At 40.9% G+C, this 21697-nt stretch overlaps 1 protein-coding gene across 4 annotated transcripts; it reads left to right on the top strand.

Annotated features, from left to right (window-relative positions):
• Positions 1-1596: 1596 nt before the first annotated feature.
• Positions 1597-20791, top strand: rnf44 (ring finger protein 44). Of its 4 annotated transcripts, XR_005640448.1 has the most exons (12): positions 3161-3601; positions 5234-5426; positions 6134-6356; positions 6537-6704; positions 7154-7327; positions 7473-7634; positions 11319-11434; positions 18809-18896; positions 19332-19453; positions 19553-19652; positions 19764-20356; positions 20495-20791. XR_005640448.1 is itself a non-coding variant. In XM_039813315.1 (11 exons), exons 2-11 carry the CDS (start codon positions 5320-5322, stop codon positions 19824-19826), a joined length of 1323 nt encoding a protein of 440 aa, XP_039669249.1. In that variant the 5' UTR covers positions 1597-1905; positions 5234-5319; the 3' UTR covers positions 19827-20791. The 4 variants fall into 4 exon arrangements, 3 of the variants coding, with proteins under 3 accessions (XP_039669249.1, XP_039669247.1, XP_039669250.1); XM_039813315.1 differs by lacking the exon at positions 3161-3601 and adding an exon at positions 1597-1905 and having other exon boundaries at positions 19764-20791; XM_039813313.1 differs by having other exon boundaries at positions 19764-20791.
• The last annotated feature ends 906 nt before the right edge of the window (positions 20792-21697 follow it).

Below are 21697 nucleotides of genomic sequence, written 5' to 3'. Positions count from 1 at the left end.
GCAAGGGGAAATTACAATGTTTTCACTCTGTTGTTATTACACACAGGCCTGAATTACACACATGCTCAGTACCTACATGCACTAATGGAGAGTTTTCAGAGTGAGGGAGCTGCCCATGGAAAGGCACCCCGAGCAGTTGGGGGTTCGGTGCCTTGCTCAAGAGCACCTTGGCAGTGCCCAGGAGGTGAACTGGCACCTCTCCAGCTACCAGTCCACCACCATACTTTGGTCCGTATGGGGACTTCCGTATGGGGACTTTAACTGACAACCCTCCGACTCTGACTGAGCTACTGCCACCACCCATGAATGAATGACTGAATGATCCAAGGGTTATTCAGGGTGTTGTCTTAGATGATAAAATAAATCCTGGCACACTCATTAATTAAGAAACTTTTTTGATGAAAATGACATGAGACTGTAATTAAAATGCACTTGTGCCAATACATAAGCATGCTGGAAGGTCTCACATAAAATCACTGTGTCTGATATAATTTATAAAATCTAGCTTACCCTTCCTTCTTCCTCTCCTTTTTCTCTTTTAGGTTAGAATTGTTTGGAGTCCCTGTATTTTCTACACTTTAGTGTCTTTCTATTTTCCTTCCAGTTCACAGACTCATTATCCTTGTTTTCCCGGTAAAGAAACTTTATCATACTGAATTATGATTTTTTTTTTCTATATTAACCACTTTCTTATGATTGAGGACATTTGTCTCTCTGGGTTTTTGGGGAAATAATTGTGTCTTAGTGTACATCTTTTTGTTTTACTTGGTTGTGTTAATACCAAAAATTTGATAAATAACTGCTCACAAAAATGTAGTCTAGTGCACTGCATCAAGATCTAACATGGGTTAAATCAGTGTGTTAACGGATTCCTAGTAAAGACATTTCTCACCACACAGTCAAAAGAAGAGAATACACAATGACAATCTATTCTAATGGCTCCATGTTTTTTAGCGGGTGTGAGAAAATAAAGGAGAATGTCCTGTGTATAAAAAAAGCTATAGACAATCATATTAATCCTGCATGGTGTCTAAAGTCAACTAGCATTGGCTTCCACACAGACATAACTGAGAAGCAGTGGTGAAAGTAACTGTGTATGTATACTCAAAACTGTAAGTACAATTTTGAAGTACTTTATTTCCTTAATTTCCTGCTACTTTATACTTCCACTACAACTCTGGGGGAAATATTGTGCTTTTGACTTTGACCCCACTACATTTATCTGACAGCTATACTTAATAGTTTGCATATTAAGATTTCAAATAGGTAACTTTTACTTGTAACAGTATTTATATTTTAGTATTACAACTTTTACTTCAATAGCAATGTTGCCAAAGCATCAAATTTAAATTTCTCCAAATATTCGGACAGAACACAAAAAACAATATTATGAAAATATGTAACCTTATAATTAAGCCTATATTCTCTCTCTCTCTCTCTCTCTCTCTCTCTCTCTCTTTCACTCCCAGAATACAAATGAACGCTTTTCATAGGCGACCCTGAACTTTCGAGTCAAACTGACACACTTTATTCTGTTCATTACGGTAAAAATGGCAGCATGGCGTGTGCTCTCTGCTCTGGAAATGCGCAGAAATGGGGGTGTAACAGGGAACTGCACAAATTCAAAGCAACCGTGGGGCTGGATTCCCTTTTCCAAAACCAAAAAGTGGCGATTACGGAAAAAAATATCGGCGGTTATAAAACCAGAAACCCGCACAACATACAGACAAAATGCGGTGATAAAATGACCGTCTAATGTTTAGCACCTTTTTTTATAGCAGTGGTGAAATCCACGGAATGTTCCACACGGGAACAGCTGACCGTAGGATGCCGCACTTAGCCTAACGAGATGTGAACATTACAAGGGAAATATCAGTGATCAGAAGTTTGCATATTAACAATCAGGTAACTACACTGCTGCTCTTGTTATCGCTTTGTCTCGGTTGTATTTTGGAGATTTACGGTGCGTGTTTACGGGAGATTGTTAAACGGGTTATTAGGGCTGTCATCCTGCTCAACCTCCAGCCCCTCCTTGTTTTGCTGCTACCGAGTGCGATGTTGTAATGTTTACATTTAGTCTATGTTGCATACCACTGCTGCCCTCCTTAGTCTCTCTCTTCATTAGGTGCATACTTTTGGATGCATTCAAAAGACTAGATACGCTTCAATGCTTTGCAGTGGAGCATTCAAAACAGACCAAGAGATTAAGCCTTACTGGACAAAGTGGGCCTGATAGGTAGTTTATTAGGCCCAATAAAGCTTGATAATCTTTAAGTGCAGCATCACATAAAGTATTTTTCAGCTCCATTTGCTGACCTACAAAAACTGAGAAATTTCGTACAAAAAGCTGATAAAGGGGGGTTTCTCACTTGATCATGCAAGTGCAATATTACATAACTGGCTATGTAGTGTAGTAGGACACTGTGGCCTCCAGTGAGAGTTAAAACAGACTGTGGGCCATTAGTTTTAGACCCAAAGGCAATGTCTCCTACAAAGCTATTTAATTAAAATGCAATTTTACTTTTGGTCGACACTGATGATCACTTATGTTTTGAAGTGAGACAGGTTGCCACAAGAGAGATGCTATATTTGGGAAATTCCTAAACTTTTATGGTCAGCAATGCTCAATTGAGTAAATAGACCAGGTTCTTCATTTGGAGAGAGTTTAACCTGTGGGAAGAAAATTAAATTATTGTACTCATTATGCAGAATGAAAAATATTACTGGATCATTATTACTAATGCATGTAATTAATATGTTGGGTGGAGCTACAATATTATTAAATACTGTTGGGCAATTTTAGCTATAAAATGCATCTATATATCAAAGAAAATAAAGTACAAGTACCTCAAAATTAACTAAAGTGCAATGCTTGGGTAAATGTACCTTGCTACTTTCCACCACTATTATTTCAAAAAGCACTGCATAGCTGGCTGTGCTGTAGATGGCAAAATACAGTAAGGAAAGGGGATGAAAGAAGGTCAGATTATTTATTCGGTCTGTCATTGGGCATACTATTAGGGTTAGGGATATTTAGTTAAATCATATTTTTCACAAGTGGTGACCTTGGTGACCCTGCAACCTCTCAAGGCTCAGCTACAATTAACAGGAACTGTTTGTTTTGATACATTGTAGCAAAGCTGTCTGTTGTCTGTATTTGCTGCGCGCTGATTGGTTACTCAGAACAGGAGGCGTGGTTTCGTCATAACAATGCATTTCAAGGAACATACACGCGCCAAGGAATGTTTCCTGTCGTAGCTAACGTTACCTTTTCACACGTTTAACGGTATTTCCTGCTCAAGTAAACGCTGCCGTTAACGGACAGACCATTTTGCTGTTTCTGGAGAAAACGGATTCCCTATGCAGCAGTTAGAAGCTTGTGTTAGCTGACAAGCGTTAGCAAGCTAACAGCTCCGTCCGACATTGTCAGAAATCTGTCTGAGAAAACAACAGTCTGTAACGTTAGTTTCTATCGGGTGGTGGTAACGTTATTCCGTTAAAGGCGGTTACGTGCCAGGATAACTTGATGGGACACGACATTTCGGAGGCTGAAACACCTGCCATCTCCCCTTCTCACCGAGCAAGCAAACTAGCTAAGAAAGTAAGATGTGGTCTATGTTGTTGGCCAACTCACATAGCTAGCTAGCTAAACCTGTCCATACAATGCTGGTCTATGGTGTAACATGTTACATGGGTAGAATAACCACTGATAAATGAGCAGATGTCCGAGACATGTAGCTAGTAGCACGATGGCTAAATCTCGCTAACAGCAATTAAACGCAGCTGGTGATTCTGGACAAAGCGTTAGCCTAGCTTGGCTAAAGTTAGCTACTCTCCTTCAATAGGGGACGTCGAATTTGCCCTGACCGACAGTTGCCACGACGATAATGTTTGTAATTTTCGCAGTGACATTTGTGGGGCTTTGCGTTATACTTGTAAGAAACTGTATAACGGCACAGTTGCCTTCTAAAGTGTATAGCAGCGAGCTGTCCTGTTTGCCTTCCACATCTTTTGTTGTTGCTTTGTCTTTTGAGCACATGGCTTTCCGTGTTTTTGTTCAGGCAGGCTACAGCGACCCCTATTTATTCTGTCCCTGAATATACTGCATTAATTCCACAGCCAGCTTATGCATTTACTCTATTTTAGTAAATACACATGTACAAGAAATACCCTACAGTTGAAATTGTAACTATAGAATGTGTATAACCTAAACTGACGTACGCCTGTGACTTTATTTCTTTATTCGAAATTACATGAATTTGGTTACAAATGGCATAAATCTTGATCAGTCTAGTTAATTAGGCACCAGTAGCGGACATCATAATGTTATTTGTCTTATAATTTGTTATAATTATGTGTTTTAAACATGAACTTTTTCAAGTGTATTTTATAAAGCCGTAATTGAAAGTGCTACTGAGATATTGGAGTAAGTGTATATGAAATATAGTAAATATACATTTGGTATTTAAAACAACCAACAGTCATGATGAAAGGCAAATGCCATCTTACAAGAGATAAAATGCAATGTGGAATTAAATATGATCCTGATAAATAACCAGAAGATTTAAATAGTGCCTAACTACAGTGATTGTAATCTAGACCATTCCAATATATATAAAATATAAGAGAGGGCTGACCAAGGTCAGTGAAACCAAATGTAGCAGGGAACTTCCTGAGCAAAAACACCTACCCAAAAGCTTTAAATGTGCCTCAGTAAAATAAAGAAGTCACACATTTTCTCAAATGATTCATACCAACTTCTCACATTCCTAATTTAAGAGATTTACAGCACAGTCAATTTAAAGATGGATTTTTTATTTATTTAACCTAAACTGCAAAGTAGAGAAGTTGCCACCAACTTGGGGTCCAGATACCTTGAGTGGTCCTCTGAGAAATGACCAATTTAAATTTACGATTATTTAAACCCCTATTTTGTGAACATTTAATTGTATAATTTGGTTTTACAACTTAATATCTAATCCCACTTGGGTGTGTGGTGTCACACATATCTGAAAATCTTTGTGTATTTTATTTATTTATTTGATTGACTGGCATTGTACACATTTCACTTGATAGCTGGTATATTTCTGTTGTAAAAAGTAAAACTAGCTTATCAGTATTCTATTTTACCTCATTTTGTTGTTGTATTGATCAGACTGTGATAGCCAAAGGATATATATAAGCTCTGTAGCATAATAGGGTTGTGATTTTGTCAATGGGTGTGTTTTTGCAGGGTTAGGACAATCAGAGGCAACATAGAAGTGCCTCTACTGTACAGTTTCCTTTCCCAGAGCGTGACTCGTCTGCACGACGTCACCAATGCGACCATGGGAAATAGCAGTAAATAGGCTGCCACCAACAGCCCCCTTAAACCCGAGGAGGTTCCTTGGAGAGCCCTGCAACGCCCCAGTGTATCTCAGGAGAAGGTAAAAATTCTGCCTGGTCTTTCCTTAAGACAATTTTCCTATAAAGTACATTGTATTTATTTATTAACAAGTATTAAGATAATTTCAACATCAACGAAATGTCACCTTTGTGTGTGACTCATGTTGCCGTACCCGCAGGCGGAAAAAAAGTCAAATGCCCTTTTTGTTTTCTCTCAATGTAATTTTAAAATAAACACACTTGTTAGAACTGAAGACAGAGAGTCATCAGATATTATCATTACAACAAAAATATTATTGCATGCAAATGTGGCATATAATGTTATATTTTGACAGAATAAATAGACCGCCACATTGTATATAAACACAAAAGTAGAAGAAAAGAAACCCAGGGGTTTACGTACCCTTTCAAATTTGCCTCGACTAAATTATCCAGACAGTTAGGGTCATGCGATGACTTTTTTTTGTCTCTTGATTTTAAAGCGCTGGATTGCATGTCAACATACACTAAACAAAACCTCAAAAGTATGACCTGTTTGGTTCACCCACCCCCTAAGATATTTAAAATGTAAAAGGGAAAAAATATTGCTACATTGTGTGTATCAAGTGTATGCTTGTAATTACTGACATATGCTCCAAATACCTAACATCAATGCCAATAAAATAAGAAATATGCAACTTCTTTTATTTGGATGTACAATATATTGAACTATCTGTGGCATTTTTTTTCTTTCTGTGTGATGTTTCAGCCCACCAGTGAGACACCAGTGGGGGAGACGAGACAGACCTGTACTGCACACTTCCCTGATCCAAGATGAGAACTTCCATCATCTGCTTTTCTCCCAACATCACCAACCGGTTCCTTTAGATGAGTCCAGACAATACAGCCACACCAGCACACCACCACGCATGCTTCACCCTGCTGCTCACCTGCCCCAGCAGAGCCCCATCATGGTGGATCTACATGACCAGGTAACCAAACAAGAACAAGTTGATGGCTAAAGAAGTTACAACATTTATGAAACATGATTTGCTGTCTAGTCTGGTATATAAGTATATAATGAGTTCCTTTTTGCAGACAGGCTTCTGTTTCAGGCAGATTGTGGAGTCATCCCATGTCTCTCCCCCCCCCCCCATTTCTTTTCTTAAAAGATGCACCAGGGATCCGTTCCAATATCATACACTGTTACAACGGTGACGACCCACGGATTTCCCATCCACACCGGGCAGCCCCTTCCAGGGTGCAACACTCAGCAGCTCCCAGCATGCTCGGTAATGTTCAGCGGACAGCTCTCTCTGCTCTGCTGCCTTCCTCCTCCTGTGAGTTTGAAAAGGAAGAGCCCAAATGTCAGTGGCATCCATGTAGCACACCATACCAGCCATGCAATCTGTCACTGTTCATGACTAACAAATAAGCTGCTGCTGTTACTGTGCAGGATATTTGGTTTAGTTCTGACAAACCGTTAAGCAACATAAAATATGATTCTGTTGTATATTTGGTTTGTGTGGAAACAAACAGACTTTAAAATGATAATTAGTGTGTTGTCAGTGCTGTGACTTTATGTAATGCATCGCTTCTGTTCACGACGCGCTTACAACATGCTTTCATTATAACTACCTTACTGCGACTATAAGGAGCAAATTTGCTGTGGTTAGGCGGTGGCTGCTTCAAAGTGTTACGTTTTATTGTTGACATAAATAAAGTTAAAAAATAAAACTGACACACTTAAATTAATGTCTGCTCTTGTGTGTTTTTAATCTCTCCTCAGCTCATACAGGCATGTACCATGCAGCATATGCCAGTGTCTTATCAAGCCTTTCCACCCCTGATCTCCAGCGAACATTTTGTATTGCACCCAACCCCATCTGTAACCCCCCACCAGCCGCCGCACCTTACTCCTTTGAGCCAATTTGTCCCTTTACAGCCTCAGCACCCACGCATGGTGAGTAGTCCATGACATACACATGTTCATTAATGAACGCACAGCACAGTGAACGTAGAATTTAACCACTAGTTGTTGATTTGCATACATACTGTATGTCTAGTCAAACCGTAACCCTTTTCTGTACATCTCTCTCTCCTCTCAGCCTCTACAGAGGGTAGACAATGAAGTTGACCTAAGAGGGGACCAGCACCCATTAGGTACCTTCTCCTACCCTCCCTCTCATCACCCACCAGCGCTGCCTCCTTCTCTGCCCCTACAGTATCTTCCTCAAGAGCCTTTGCACCAGGAGCTTCCCTTTGGAGTGGTAAGACAGCCTCTGAGACATTTTCAGTCCTTTATTTTCCTGGGAAATGGACCGTGCACTTATGACTTATTTTTAGCATGACCTGCTTCACACCTGTTACATATTCACACATTCACAGCTGGTGGCTGTCCAGCACACAGGGCATCTGCAGGTCTTGAAAAGTCTTCAAAAGCATTGAACTTTGCTTCCTTAAAGAATGCCTTAGAGATATTAAAAGGTTTTTAAAAAAGTCAAATATTTTTTCTTGCCGGCCTTCAGCAGTAATGTTAGTTATAAAATGTTTGTGTCCAATTGAGGGCTGTCAGGAGACATTTAAAAAATGTAGCTGCAAGCAGCAATGAGGGGGCCAAGCAGTACACTAGCAGGAATGGCGTTGCCATGGCATGAGCAAGCACTCACAGCAACTTTGATGGCAATTGGATAAAGGATGGCTGAGATATCAGCTCATTTACTTTGTTACAGTGCCCCTAGAGGCCAAATTACACCAATGTCCTTGTGTGTTCTCACAATCAAGTGCCAAGTCCCTGTACCAAGTTTGGACTTCATACATCAAAACATTGCTGAGATATTAGCTCACTTCCTGTGATTATAGCGCCCCCGTAGTGGTCAAAGGTCACCAAATTGATTGTGCGTCCTCAGGATGCGGTCCCAAGTTCATGTACCAAGTTTGGTTTTGATACGTGAAAGCATTGCTGAGCTATGAGCTCATTTCCTGTAACTCTAGCGCCCCCCTAGTGGTTGAAGGTCACCAAATGTATTGTGTGTCCTTAGAATGGGCTCCCAAGTCTACTAAGTCATACTAAGTTTGGTTTCTATACGTAAAAGCATTGCTGAGATATGAGCCTACTTCCTGTGATTATAGTGCTCCCCCAGTGGTCAAAAGACTCCAAATTGATTGTGCGTCCTCAGGATGGGGTCCCAAGTCCATGTACCAAGTTTCGTTTCGATACGTGAAAGCGTTGCTGAGATGTGAGCCTACTTCCTGTGATTATAGCGCCCCCATAATAGTCAAAAGTCACCAAATTTCTTGAGCCTCCTCCTAATTGGGTCATGAGTATTGAGATTGGTGTTTGATACGTGAAAGCCTCCCCGAGATATGAGTTCACTTCCTGTTTAGCGGCTTCGCCGTCTATTTCGATTGGCTGTGACGGGCAAACGCTTTCGAATATCAGTGCGCAATGGAATAACTTTTGTGCGGCTTGTTCAGAAGATCATCTGTGCCCAGTTTCGTAAAAATCGGAGAAATTTTGTGACCTGTGAAAACTTTTTAGTGTTTTGGATCAAATCCAATATGGCGGATATTGACATCATGGGGTGCGTTGAGTTTGGCGTCATCCAAAGATTCCAACTATATCTCAATGTTCAAAATCGGGCATACGGTTAAAAAGTTAATTGCATGGATGCAACGCCAACTTTGACCCATTGGTGACACTAGACTGCCTGTGGTGCAGACCTAAATGGAAGGAAAAGTGATGTCGTCATAAAAAATAGATGGAGCTTTCTGGTACCTAAACTCCTAAACCAGCTGAAAACCAATGTATGTGGGTGTTTTAGTAGTGTTGTTGATGGATTCCGGTCCGAATGTCAGTGTAAAAGGTGTATGGGTCTAATTAATTAATTTTGGAAATGAAATAAAAAGTGTTCTGATTTATGCGTAAAGCTAAATCTCATTTAGAGTTTAAGATGGACAAACCTTTGCTGGGGAAAAAAAGAAAGAAAAGCTAGCTCAAAAACCAAACGCATCAGTTAAATCCCAAAAACGCAAAAGCTTATCTTGCTCTAGCATAGCACATAGTTATAATAATATAAAGTATCCTTGTCTGAGAAGTCTCAGTTTAGGTAAAGTCTAGCATTTATGTCAGTATAACTCAACGTAGCTGATCTGCGAGTGGAACACTGGAGCTTGCGAGATCAGGACAGTTTTCAGGCTAGAGTTTTCCCAGTAACCTTCCCAAAAAAGGCTCAGGATGCTGCAAATGTTGGTATAATATGAAAATGGCTGGTGGATTTAAGAAAAAAAATTATAATTTATTGAATGAATCAAATTTGAACATATGTGTCAGTCTTGTTTATCTTTACATTGTTAGTTAATTTCCTATCTTGGCCTGGGACACACATTCATACGGTTTGATAAAGTACTTATTGGACTTTAGGGCTGCAGCTATCGATTCTTTTGGTAATCGAGTATTCTACCGATTATTCCATTGATTAATCGAGTAATCTGATAAGAAATACTTAAAAACAGCAATAGTAAATGTACAAAAGAGGTTTCCTTTTTTAGAAAAAGCAAAAAAAATGTATTGCCAAATTGCATACAATAACCGGGATAGATGCTAATATTTTTAAGCGCCTCTGGCTCTTTGCACTGGATATGCAAAAGAGCAGTTCACTAAGCCCAGGTAAATGTGACGGTACAAAGCTTACAGCAGGTCCATTCAACTGTACTGTTCAAGGGGACAGATTTTAAGAAGCCCAATACTGAGTGAGGAGAAAGAATAAAGAATGCAGACATCACCTGGTCCGATGACGTCATTCACGTGCATATTAAAGTGCCCATATTATGAAAAAAAAACACTTTTTCTGGGATTTGGGGTGTTAATTTGTGTCTCTGGTGCTTCCACACACATACAAACTTTGAAAAAAATCCATCACGAGCTGGCTAACCACAACCGTTAGCTCGTAGCGTTAGCGTTAGCATGCTAACGCTAGCATGCTACCTCGTTCTCAATAGCAAAGCACCGCTACAACACACACAAGTTCACCATAATCTACAAAAGAACTACTTACATGTGCGCCCTCATTTAGAAGTCTCCCAGCTAATCCTGCCTTGTAACTTGTTTTACTGTCTCTAGAATTAGCTAGCTGACATGATCTACATCTGAGCTACTGCGCATGTGCGAGTGCAATCAAAGATAGTACAGAAGAAGAAGAAAAGAGGTCTCACTCTGTAGCTAAAACAGAAACCAGGTGAAAAGAGGATCTACAGCAGTTAGAGAGAGCTGTGCAGTACAACAAAAATATGGTGTTTTTTGAAAATTAAACCATGTAAACCTATTCTGGTACAACCTTAAAATACAGTTATGAACCTCAAAATGAGCATAATATGGGCGCTTTAAGTAGCCATGAGGAGGTTAACCGCCCAGGGGGGAGGGGCTGGTTTGTCTCCGGCAGCAGCTAAGTTTACAAAAAATTGTCCAAATTTCAAGATTAGTAGCAAACTAATAAACAGCTAGACTACAAACCGGAAGCTTTCATTTTAAATTGTTTGTAAAACATCGCGATTTGCAGAGTAGCATGCTGTAGTTGTGTAAAACAGCGCGGTGGATGAGAGCAACAGACGTTGTCCCCTTGTGTCGGGTTTGTTCTGTGGAATGGATGAGTACACTGGACAGTCCCTCCAGGATTTTGCGATGCGCAACAGTGAATTGTTGTTCAATCGCGACATTGCAAAATCCTGGAGGGACTGACAATTGTCACATTACTGTAAAACTGTTCTTGCATGGGCTGCTCTTATGATTTTTTTGGCTCACCAAGAAGCTTGTCTTATTTTCGAAAACAATGTACTTCTAATGCGGTTATCTTAAACTTTCTATCATTTATAAAGTGTTTATTACTTTTAAGTGCACTTTAATCACAGACTTCTGTTTTACGTAATTCCCTAAATCTCTGTGTGTTTCTCCTCAGCCATATCCCCACATGCTGCCCCGGCGAGTGAGTGGACAAAGATACCGTTTGCAGCAACCTCTCCCCCCTCCTCCTCCCCCTCCATCTTACTACCCAGGCTTCCTTCCTTACTTCCTGTGAGTACCTGCTTTAAAGTTTATGAAGTGTAGTGGTTTTAATCATGTGGTTAATTCTACTTAGTTACTGGCCTTAGATATAAATAAATATCTGGACCTGTCGGAAGCTCTGCCGTGGACAGCCAATGAGAGCGCAAGACACGGCCTCTAACTTGCTTGGAATTTTACTGTAAAAAGGCCAGTTAATTAACTGGCCTTTTCTGTAGCGGCTCCTCGGCTCTGGAATATCCTGCTAAGACACACTTTTACTTTTCTCTGTATGTATGTATGTATGTACGTATGTACGTACGTCATGACTATTTACATTGTAGATTCTCACTGAAGGCATCAAAACTATGAATGAACACGTGGAATTATGTACTTAACAAAAAAGTGTGAAATAACTGAAAACATGTCTTATATTTTAGTTTCTTCAAAGTAGCCACCCTTTGCTCTGATTACTGCTTTGCACACTCTTGGCATTCTCTTGATGAGCTTCAAGAGGTAGTTGTTAACATGTTATTCCCCCTCTACACTGTTCACTACGGCAGAAGGTGTGTGTGTGTGTGTGTGTGTGTGTGTGTGTGTGTGTGTGTGTGTGTGTGTGTGTGTGTGTGTGTGTGTGTGTGTGTGTGTGTGTGTGTGTGTGTGTGTGTGTGTGTGTGTGTGTGTGTGCTGTGAGGTTAGCGCATGCGTGGGACGGGGGGTAGTTGTTTGTGTGGAAGATGGCAGACATATGTGTCCTAGCTAGCTGTACACTTAATAAAAGTCTGAACCGATTAAACGCCGTGTTTATTAGGAGTAACATTGGTAGCAGAGGATGGTTATAAGATGGCAGCTAGTTATAAAGTTCCGCCAAAGTTTGATGAAGCCAGGCCATACGAAAAATGAAGTCAGTATCTGGACGAGGGTTACCGACCTCGACAAAAAGAAACAAGCCCTTGCTGTTGCCTTGGGGATTGAGGGGAGAGCCCGTGAAACAGCGATGGAAATACCCGCGGAAGATTTGGACAGTGAAGACGGTATGAAAACCTTGCTTGCTAAGCTGGACGGCGTGTTCCTAAAGGAGGAAAAGGACCGCGATATGAAGCCTATTCTTATTTTGATGGCATAACGAAGATAGTGCCGCTTCTTGCGGCGGACTACATAATTGACTTCGAACAGCGATACAACGGATGAAAAAGTATAATATGACGCTTCCTGATGCTGTGCTGGCTTTTAAGCTTTTAGACACGGCCTGTCTCGATGAGAAAAGCAGACAGCTAGCACTGACGGCCTGCACGGAGTTGAAGTTCTCCTCCATGAAGTCGGCTCTAAAAAGGATTTTAGGAGGGAAAACGACAGGTTCATTAAACGTAATACAAATGAATCAGGACGTGGCATTTTTCACAGAACAAAGACCACAAGGAAGAGGAAAACGGAACGCAACATGGCAAAGTGGACAACTGAAGCAGCCATTACTGGGGACTAATCCACTGGATAAGTTCGGTAAGAGGTCCAGATGTGCTATTTGCAAACGCTGAGATATTTATGACTGAATCATTGGGATCTGCGATTATTGACACTGCCTGTACCCGTACTGTATGTGGGGAGAAATGTCTGGAAAGCTATATTGATGACCTCACCCCAGATCAGGTGAACAGACTGATGCAAACAGAAACTCCCAGTTGCAGACCTTTTCGGTTTGGAGATGGCAATTTGGTGTATTCCACAAGAAATGTGAAACTACCAGCTAAGATAGGACTGACAAAATGCCACATTGAAACTGAAGTTGTCAAGGTTGACATTCCGCTCCTGCTGAGTAAAACGTCTCTTAAAAAAGCAGGGACCATTTTGGACATGGAAAAGGACAGTGCAGTGATGTTCAAACAATCCATACCTCTTGAATTCACTAGTTCTGGACATTACTGTGTCGACGTCAGAGACAGAGAAACTGAAAAAGGTTCAACTGAAGAGAAAGTCCTAACAGAAAATATGTCTCCAGATGAGAAATGTAAACTCCTTCTGAAGCTCCATAAACAGTTTGGTCACGCATCTGCAGACAGACTACAGAAGCTCATTAACAGTTCAGGAAATAAAGACAAAGAATGCTTTACTGTCTTACAACAAATAGTTTATGACTGTGATGTATGCCAGAAGTACAAAAAGACAAAGCCGAATGCTGCTGTGGGGCTGCCCTTGGCGTCGGAATATAACGAGACGGTGGCCATGGATCTGCATGAGTTGGAACCAGGTTTATGGTATCTTCACATCATTGACCACTTCACACGTTTCAGCGCAGGAAACATTGTGAAAACAAAGAAGTCATCTGAAATTGTCAACTCTTTCATTCATACTTGGATTAGTGTCCATGGCGCCCCTCAGAGGCTGTACAGTGACAACGGTGGAGAATTCAACAATGAAGAGATCAGAGACATGGCTGAAAACTTTAACATTGAGACAAAAACTACAGCAGGATACAGTCCCTGGAGCAACGGACTACTCGAGAGACATAACCAAACACTGACTGAGATCATCCAGAAGGTCAAACGAGAGAATGGATGTGACCGGCACACTGCCCTTGACTGGGCCCTCGTGGCTAAGAACAGTATGCTGAATGTTCAGGGTTACAGTCCATATCAATTAGTGTTTGGACGGAATCCTAACCTTCCATCTGTATTAGTTGATAAACTACCTGCTCTAGAGGGTACCACCATGAGTGCTAGAGTAGGAGAACACATTTCAGCTTTACATGCTTCTAGGAAAGCATTCACAGAGGCCGAGTCTTCTGAGCGGATAAGAAGGGCAATGAGGAAGCAGCTCAGGCCCACAGATGACATGTATGTGACAGGAGACAAGGTTTATTACAAAAGAGCAGACTGTCCTGAGTGGAAGGGACCAGGTATAGTTATTGGTCAGGATGGAGCTGTTGTGTTTGTAAGACATGGGGGGATTCTAGTTAGAGTGCACCAATCCAGGCTCTGTAAGGTAAACACACAGGAATCTCAGGATAAGCCAACTGTGCAAGACAGCATAGAGACAGCAAGCAACATAGGCAGCTTAAACAATGTAGCAGAAAGCTCAGATAGTGAAGAAAACCCAGACAGCAAACAGGGCAACACCGGTGACAGGGGGAAGAACACAGGAGAAGTGGTTCATCCTACAATAACACAAACGGAAACAGATCACAATGTTTGTGGTAACTCTGTCTCTTCTGCTGGTGTAAAGTTAAAAACAGGACAGACTGTAACATTTAAGAAACCTGATGATAGTCGCCTACAGAGAGCCAAGGTTTTAGGCAGAGCAGGCAAGGCTTCTGGAAGGCTCAAAAACTGGTTTAATCTACAACATGTTGAACCTGATGGCAGTGATGGGCAAAGGAGTCAGTTGATATGTCAAGTGTTGATAATCTTAACATTGAATCTGAAATGGAGACTGATGTACTCATAACAAAAGACATTTCATTTGATGCAGCCAAACAGGACGAAATAATGAGTTGGTACAAAAACAATGTATTTGAGGAAGTTAATAATGCAGGTCAAAAGTGTGTCTCTACCAGGTGGGTCTGCACTCTCAAAGAAACTCCTAATGGTATAGTGCCAAAAGCACGACTCGTAGCCAGGGGTTTTGAAGAGCTTAATATTCACGAGCTGCAGAAAGATTCCCCAACCTGTGCTTCTGAATCTCTCAGGTTATTATTAGCAGTCATCTGTCAAAACAAGTGGCAAGTCCATTCTATGGACGTAAAGTCCGCTTTCTTACAGGGCATGGAGTTGTCCAGAGAAATTTATGTCCGGCCCCCTCCTGAAGCAGGAAAGGAAAATATTCTATGGAAACTTAACAAATGTGTCTATGGACTTGCAGATGCATCACTGTATTGGTACAACAAGGTGAAAGAAATAATGCTTAGTACAGGCCCCAAAATGTCTCAAGTAGATCCAGCAGTTTTTTATTGGTTGGATGAACAGTGTAAAGTGACTGGAGTACTCGCATGTCATGTTGATGACTTTCTTTGGGCAGGCTTGGACACTTTCTCAACTACGCTTAAGTCTGCTTTCCATGTTGGGCGTGAGGAACATAAAAATTTCTGCTATGTGGGAATGGACTTTGTTAGTAATGATGGTGTAATTCACGTACATCAGCATAGTTGCGTTGAAAACCTACAGCCTATCAAGCTGCAAGCAGCACGTGCAGTGCAGAGAGATGCCTCTCTTAATGAAACTGAAAAAGAGCAGCTTAGGTCAAAAATAGGACCGATACTATGGGTTGCAAAACAAACTAGACCAGACATTATGTTTGATGCAAGCAACCTAGCATCCAATATAAAAGATGCCACAGTCCAGTCTATTCATGAGACAAATAAGGTCCTCAGAAAGCTTAAATCTGAAAAAGTGTCTCTCAGGTTTCACCATTTGGGAAACAGTGATGCTCTACACGTTATTGTATTCAGTGATGCTTCTCTTGGAAATCTCCCTGATGGGGGTACGCAGGGGGGTACATTGATCGGACTCATGGGAGAAGGAGGGAAGTTTTCTCCTCTCTGTTGGCAATCTAAGAGGATTAGATGTGTCGTGAGGAGTACTCTGGCAGGCGAAACTCTGGCCATGTCAGATGGAATAGACAATGCTATTTTTCTGGCTACCCTCTTTTCTGAGCTCACAAGTGGTAATGCTGAACTTAATGCTCCTCCGTTGGTCTGTGTGACGGACAATCACTCTGTTTGATGCCCTCAAGTCAACAAAACGGGTCACTGAAAAACGACTAAGGCTGGAAATAAGCAGCATCAAGGAGCTTGTACAGAGTAAGAAAATAAAGAAAGTGCTCTGGTCAGACACAAAAACTCAACTCGCTGACTGTCTTACCAAAAAGGGAGCGTCAGCTCTGGTGTTGTTAAAAGCTCTCAGTGAGGGACTGTGGTGCTATTGAAAGCACTCATTTAAAGGACTGTGGACACAAAGCTAAGGACATTTAAAAGAACTGAACATTGCATTTGCATTTGTAACAACAGTTTTATTTTAAGTTGTAGTAACTATGGCTATTGTTTTTATATATATATATATATATATATATATATATATATATATATATATATATATATATATATATATATCCACACAAAATAACTACCCCGTCCCGCATCTTCCGTAGTGAACAGTGTAAGGGGGGAATAACATGTTATATGCCATTATTTATTTATTTATATATATATATATTTATTTATTTATATATATATATATATATTTATTTATTTATTTATTTATATATATATAAATATAAATTAAATAAATAAATAATGGAACATTTCTTTGTATTCTCCTAATTGTTTAAAGTATAGGGAGATTGTTAACATGTTATTCCCCCCTCTACACTGTTCACTACGGAAGATGCGTGGGACGGGGGGTAGTTGTTTGTGTGGAAGATGGCAGACATATGTGTCCTAGCTAGCTGGACACTTAATAAAAGTCTGAACTGATTAAACGTTGTTTATTAGGAGTAACAGTAGTCACCTGAAATGGTTTTCCAACAGTCTTGAAGGAGTTCCCAGAGATGCTTAGCACTTGTTGGCCCTTTTGCCTTCACTCAGCGGTCCAGCTCACCCCAAACCATCTCGATTGGGTCCAGGTCCGGTGACTGTGGAGGCCAGGTCATCTGGCGCAGCACTCCATCACTCTCCTTCTTGGTCAAATAGCCCTTACACAGCCTGGAGGTGTGTTTGGGGTCATTGTCCTGTTGAAAAATAAATGATGGTCCAACTAAACGCAAACCGGATGGGATGGCATGTCGCTGCAGGATGCTGTGGTAGCCATGCTGGTTCAGTATGCCTTCAATTTTGAATAAATCCCCAACAGTGTCACCAGCAAAGCACCCCCACACCATCACACCTCCTCCTCCATGCTTCACGGTGGGAACCAGGCCTGTAGAATCCATCTGTTCACCTTTTCTGCATCGCACAAAGACACGGCGGTTGGAACCAAAGATCTCAAATTTGGACTCATCAGACCAAAGCACAGATTTCCACTGGTCTAATGTCCATTCCTTGTGTTTCTTGGCCCAAACGAATCTCTTCTGCTTGTTGTCTCTCCTTAGCAGTGGTTTCCTAGCAGCTATTTGACCATGAAGGCCTGATTCGCACAGTCTCCTCTTAACAGTTGTTCTAGAGATGTGTCTGCTGCTAGAACTCTGTGTGGCATTCATCTGGTCTCTAATCTGAGCTGCTGTTAACTTGTGGTTTCTGAGGCTGGTGACTCGGATGAACTTATCCACAGCAGCAGAGGTGACTCTTGGGTCTTCCTTTCCTGGGGCGGTCCTCATGTGAGCCAGTTTCATTGTAGCGCTTGATGGTTTTTGCTGCGACTGCACTTGGGGACACATTCAAAGTTGTCGCAATTTTCCAGACTGACTGACCTTCATTTGTTAAAGTAATGATGGCCACTCTTTTCTCTTTACTTAGCTGATTGGTTCTTGCCAATAATTATGAATTCTAACAGTTGTCCAATAGGGCTGTTGGCTGTGTATCAACCTGACTGAACACAACTGATGGTCCCAACCCCATTAATAAGGGGAAAAAACCCACTAATTAACCCTGACAAGGCACACCTGTGAAGTGATCAAAAAAGCAAAGGGTGGCTACTTTAAGGAATCTAAAATATAAGATGTGTTTTCAGTTGTTTCACACTTTTTTGTTAAGTACATAATTCCATATGTGTTCATTCATAGTTTTGATGCCTTCAGTGAGAATCTACAATGTAAATAGTCATGAAAATAAAGGAAACGGATTGAATGAGGTGTGTCCGAACTTTTGGCCTGTACTGTATGTACAGTATATGTATAAATGTTATCTGTTTATGCGATTTCACGAGTTTCAATTTGTTTCTTCACTTATTTCTACTTGAATAGTGTTGTATTTCCATTATATCTATTGTTGTATACTTTGTGAAGCACTTTTGTGCAAAGTTGTTTGCTTTTAAAGTGCTATATAAATGAATTAAACTTAAACTCTACGTGTTGCAAATGCAACACGGTCTAAAGTTGTTACACCTAGAAAAAAACAAGCTATAAATAGTAAAGAAGTGTGGCAAACAGGCTATTTTGTGAACAGGTGTGCAACAGCAACACCCCCTAAACCATTACTTTTTTTTTTATCGCTGCAAATCAGTCACTAATAACTTCCCAAAATCCTCTCTTGTGTATGGTATTACATCATGTCCCATGTCATTTCTCGTTTGTGTTTTCTTCGGAGACCAGACTTGGAGATTTCCACTGGTAAAAGATCTAATAACCCAGTCAGTCAATGTGAAGGCAAGTCGATTAGTGTGAACAGCACAGCGAACGGACTACTTTGAACGTCTTGTAGTGGAGTGAAGTTGCAGTGATTGTGTGAACACTCAACGAGTGAATGTTCCTCTCTCTGCTCAGGTCGATGCTTCCTGTGCCTCCAACAGCAGTGGGCCCAGCCATCAGTCTAGACCTAGATGTGGATGATGTGGAGATGGAGAACTATGAGGTTACTGTGATGCTTAATGGAAAAGCAAATCATTTTTCTTTTTTTTTCTTTTCTTCTTTACACTTTGAATACACGGTATATATGGGTTGGAGCTTTTTTCATTTCCATTAGTGTGGTCATAAGTGTTCAATCCATTGTAATTGACTGGGAAATTACTATTTCATATAAAGATACTGATGGTTTACCATCATTTGAAATATTTAAGTATTTAGAACCGTACAAAAAGTACTACAATTACTCGTATATGAATTCTGACATTGCAGAATTCATGTAAAACGTCACGTATACGTGGCCATGAATTCTAAAAGCTAGGGAAAGGTTAACTCCTTTTTTCACTATATTATATCTCCAAGGTTATAGGTGTGATTACAATTTTTTGGTGGCTGTATAGTATTTTGCTTTCAATGTGATCTGTCTGTCTGTCTGTCTGTCTAGGCTTTACTGAATCTGGCGGAGAGGTTGGGTGAAGCGAAACCACGTGGACTCACTAAAGCTGATATAGAGCAACTTCCGTCCTACAGATTCAACTCAGAGAATCATCTATCTGAACAAACGCTGTAAGCCTTTTCCTCACCCTTTTTAATAAACAAGTCGCTTATATTCAGTCAATATAGATGTATGTATATCTTGGTAACTCAATCCTTTCTTCTCCTTAGGTGTGTTGTTTGTTTTAGCGACTTTGAGTGTAGGCAGCTACTTCGGGTATTACCTTGTAACCACGAATTCCACGCAAAGTGTGTGGACAAATGGTTAAAAGTAAGTTGATGCCAGTTTGAACAAAACATGATGTCATAGTGTCCTCATAGATTGTGTGAATGTTTTTGAAATGTTGCGCTTAACGTCTTCACGTTTCCGCTTGACTTCCAGACCAATCGCACTTGTCCCATCTGCCGAGCCGATGCCTCGGATGTACACCGGGAGGTGGAGTGAGAACTGTCTCTGAGTGCTGAACTGGAAAGCTTGCACACGCCAGACAGAGTCTGTCCCAAAACTGGGGACATCTGCCACCTAACCTGCGTCCTCCAGTAGATATAGCTTACCAACCCACCACTCCTGCCCCTTCCTAAATAATAAGCAATCCAGGATTGTTTACTGGAGCCTGTTGTACCTCTGCTGTGCTTCATTGTCCGAGTCTCATGAAACCCACTGCCTATCGCAGCCTATAGCCAGAGTTCTGGGATCGCCAGCCAGTTCTTTCTCTGCCCCCTCGTTGCAGATTCCAAAGATTTCCCCAACAATGCATTATTTGCTGCTTTTGTTTACAGGGTTTCATTTTTACTTAGTGGATTTGGTTGTGGTGTTCATGACTAGTGGGAGTCCTGCATCGGAAGAGTTGAGTCGGGAGCCTGGAGGATGATAGGCTGGACGCCTTGTGCAATTAGCAGAAAAATAATAGGAATACTTCGACATGTGCATCTGTGTTTGGAGGCGACGCCTGGCCATCATAGATGCATGCTTCTGTAGGTGTTGGGCAAAGTGACTTGTTAATAATGTATGTTCTGCAATAATGTATTGATCATTTCACAGTTTTACCCCGTAATTTGTTTTAGATTTGCCAATTCTGTTGTGAAAGTGTGACTTGCTATGGTTAAATGCAGATTCTGTTGAGCCTGAGGTTATGGACTGCAAGCGATGGGACATGCAACTGTGGAGTTTCTTCTGCCCCAGATTATCCACTCTGCAACACAGATCTGTACAAAAGCGGTCATGGATTAATGGACTGCGTCTTTTTTGAGGTCATCTGGCATAACTGCACAAGTGCTACATCCACCCTCCACGTCAGCGTTGTTCCTCTGGCAAGTGTGTATGTGTGTGTACATAGTGTGTGTGTGTGTGTGTGTGTGTGTGTGTGTGTGTGTGTGTGTGTGTGTGTGTGTGTGTGTGTGTGTGTGTGTGTGTGTGTGTGTGTGTGTGTGTGTGTGTGTGTGTGTGTGTGTGTGTGTGTGTGTGTGTGTGTGTGTGTGTGAGTGTGTGTGTGTGTGAGTGAGTGTGTGTGTGTGTTTGTCCTGTTCACAGAGCCAATGCATTGTGTAACCACTGGATACAGGGCAGCATGCTAGGATTTGCATGAACTGTTGATTCAGACGAGCAATATTTTAATCAAGCATTGCCACCAAAATTGTCGAATGTTAAGAAAAAGAATAGACAAAGAAGCATACTAATAGAGAACTGCTTGCTTATTCAGAGAGCGCCATGACGGAAGACTAGCATGTGGTTCCAACCTGACTGCGTTTTAGGATGGGAGTCCTCATCTGAAGGCTGTGCTAATGCCATAAAGCTCTGGAGGCCTGTGCAGAAAGCAATATGTGCAGTGAGTGGCGAGTTTTAAATGAAATTTCTTCCACTTTTAGGAAGACTGGGCTTTTTATTTCATTGTTTGTGAGCCAAATCCAATATACACACATAGCCCACTGTTCAACATTTCAGATCTGCCTTCTTATGACCTTGACAAGCACAAACCTATTACTAATCCTGAAAATACCTTCATCATTTCCACTTGTTTTAAAAGTATGGCGTTTAAAAAAAAAAAAAAAAGAGAGAAGAAAAAAAGTTTATTTATTGGTTTTATCTTCTTGAAAAAAATACATTGAAGGAAACAGTTGGAGCACTAACATCTTTGTATAATGTATGTTTTAATCTGGTAACTTGGTCAGGTCATGGTAATGGTAATGGTGTTGTAAAAGAGCAACTGTATGTATAGCTTCAGTGTGAATGCTTTTAGATAAATGTTTGAAGACAGACGAATGTTGAAAACCCTTGTAGAAGTCACTGGTGACACTCACGTTTAGGCTAAATGTGTC

The sequence above is a fragment of the Perca fluviatilis genome, chromosome 10 (assembly GCF_010015445.1).
Source record: "Perca fluviatilis chromosome 10, GENO_Pfluv_1.0, whole genome shotgun sequence".
NCBI classification, from domain to species: domain Eukaryota; kingdom Metazoa; phylum Chordata; class Actinopteri; order Perciformes; family Percidae; genus Perca; species Perca fluviatilis.
The sequence above is the reverse complement of the archived record's forward strand: the minus strand, read 5'-3'. Positions and strand labels throughout refer to the sequence as shown.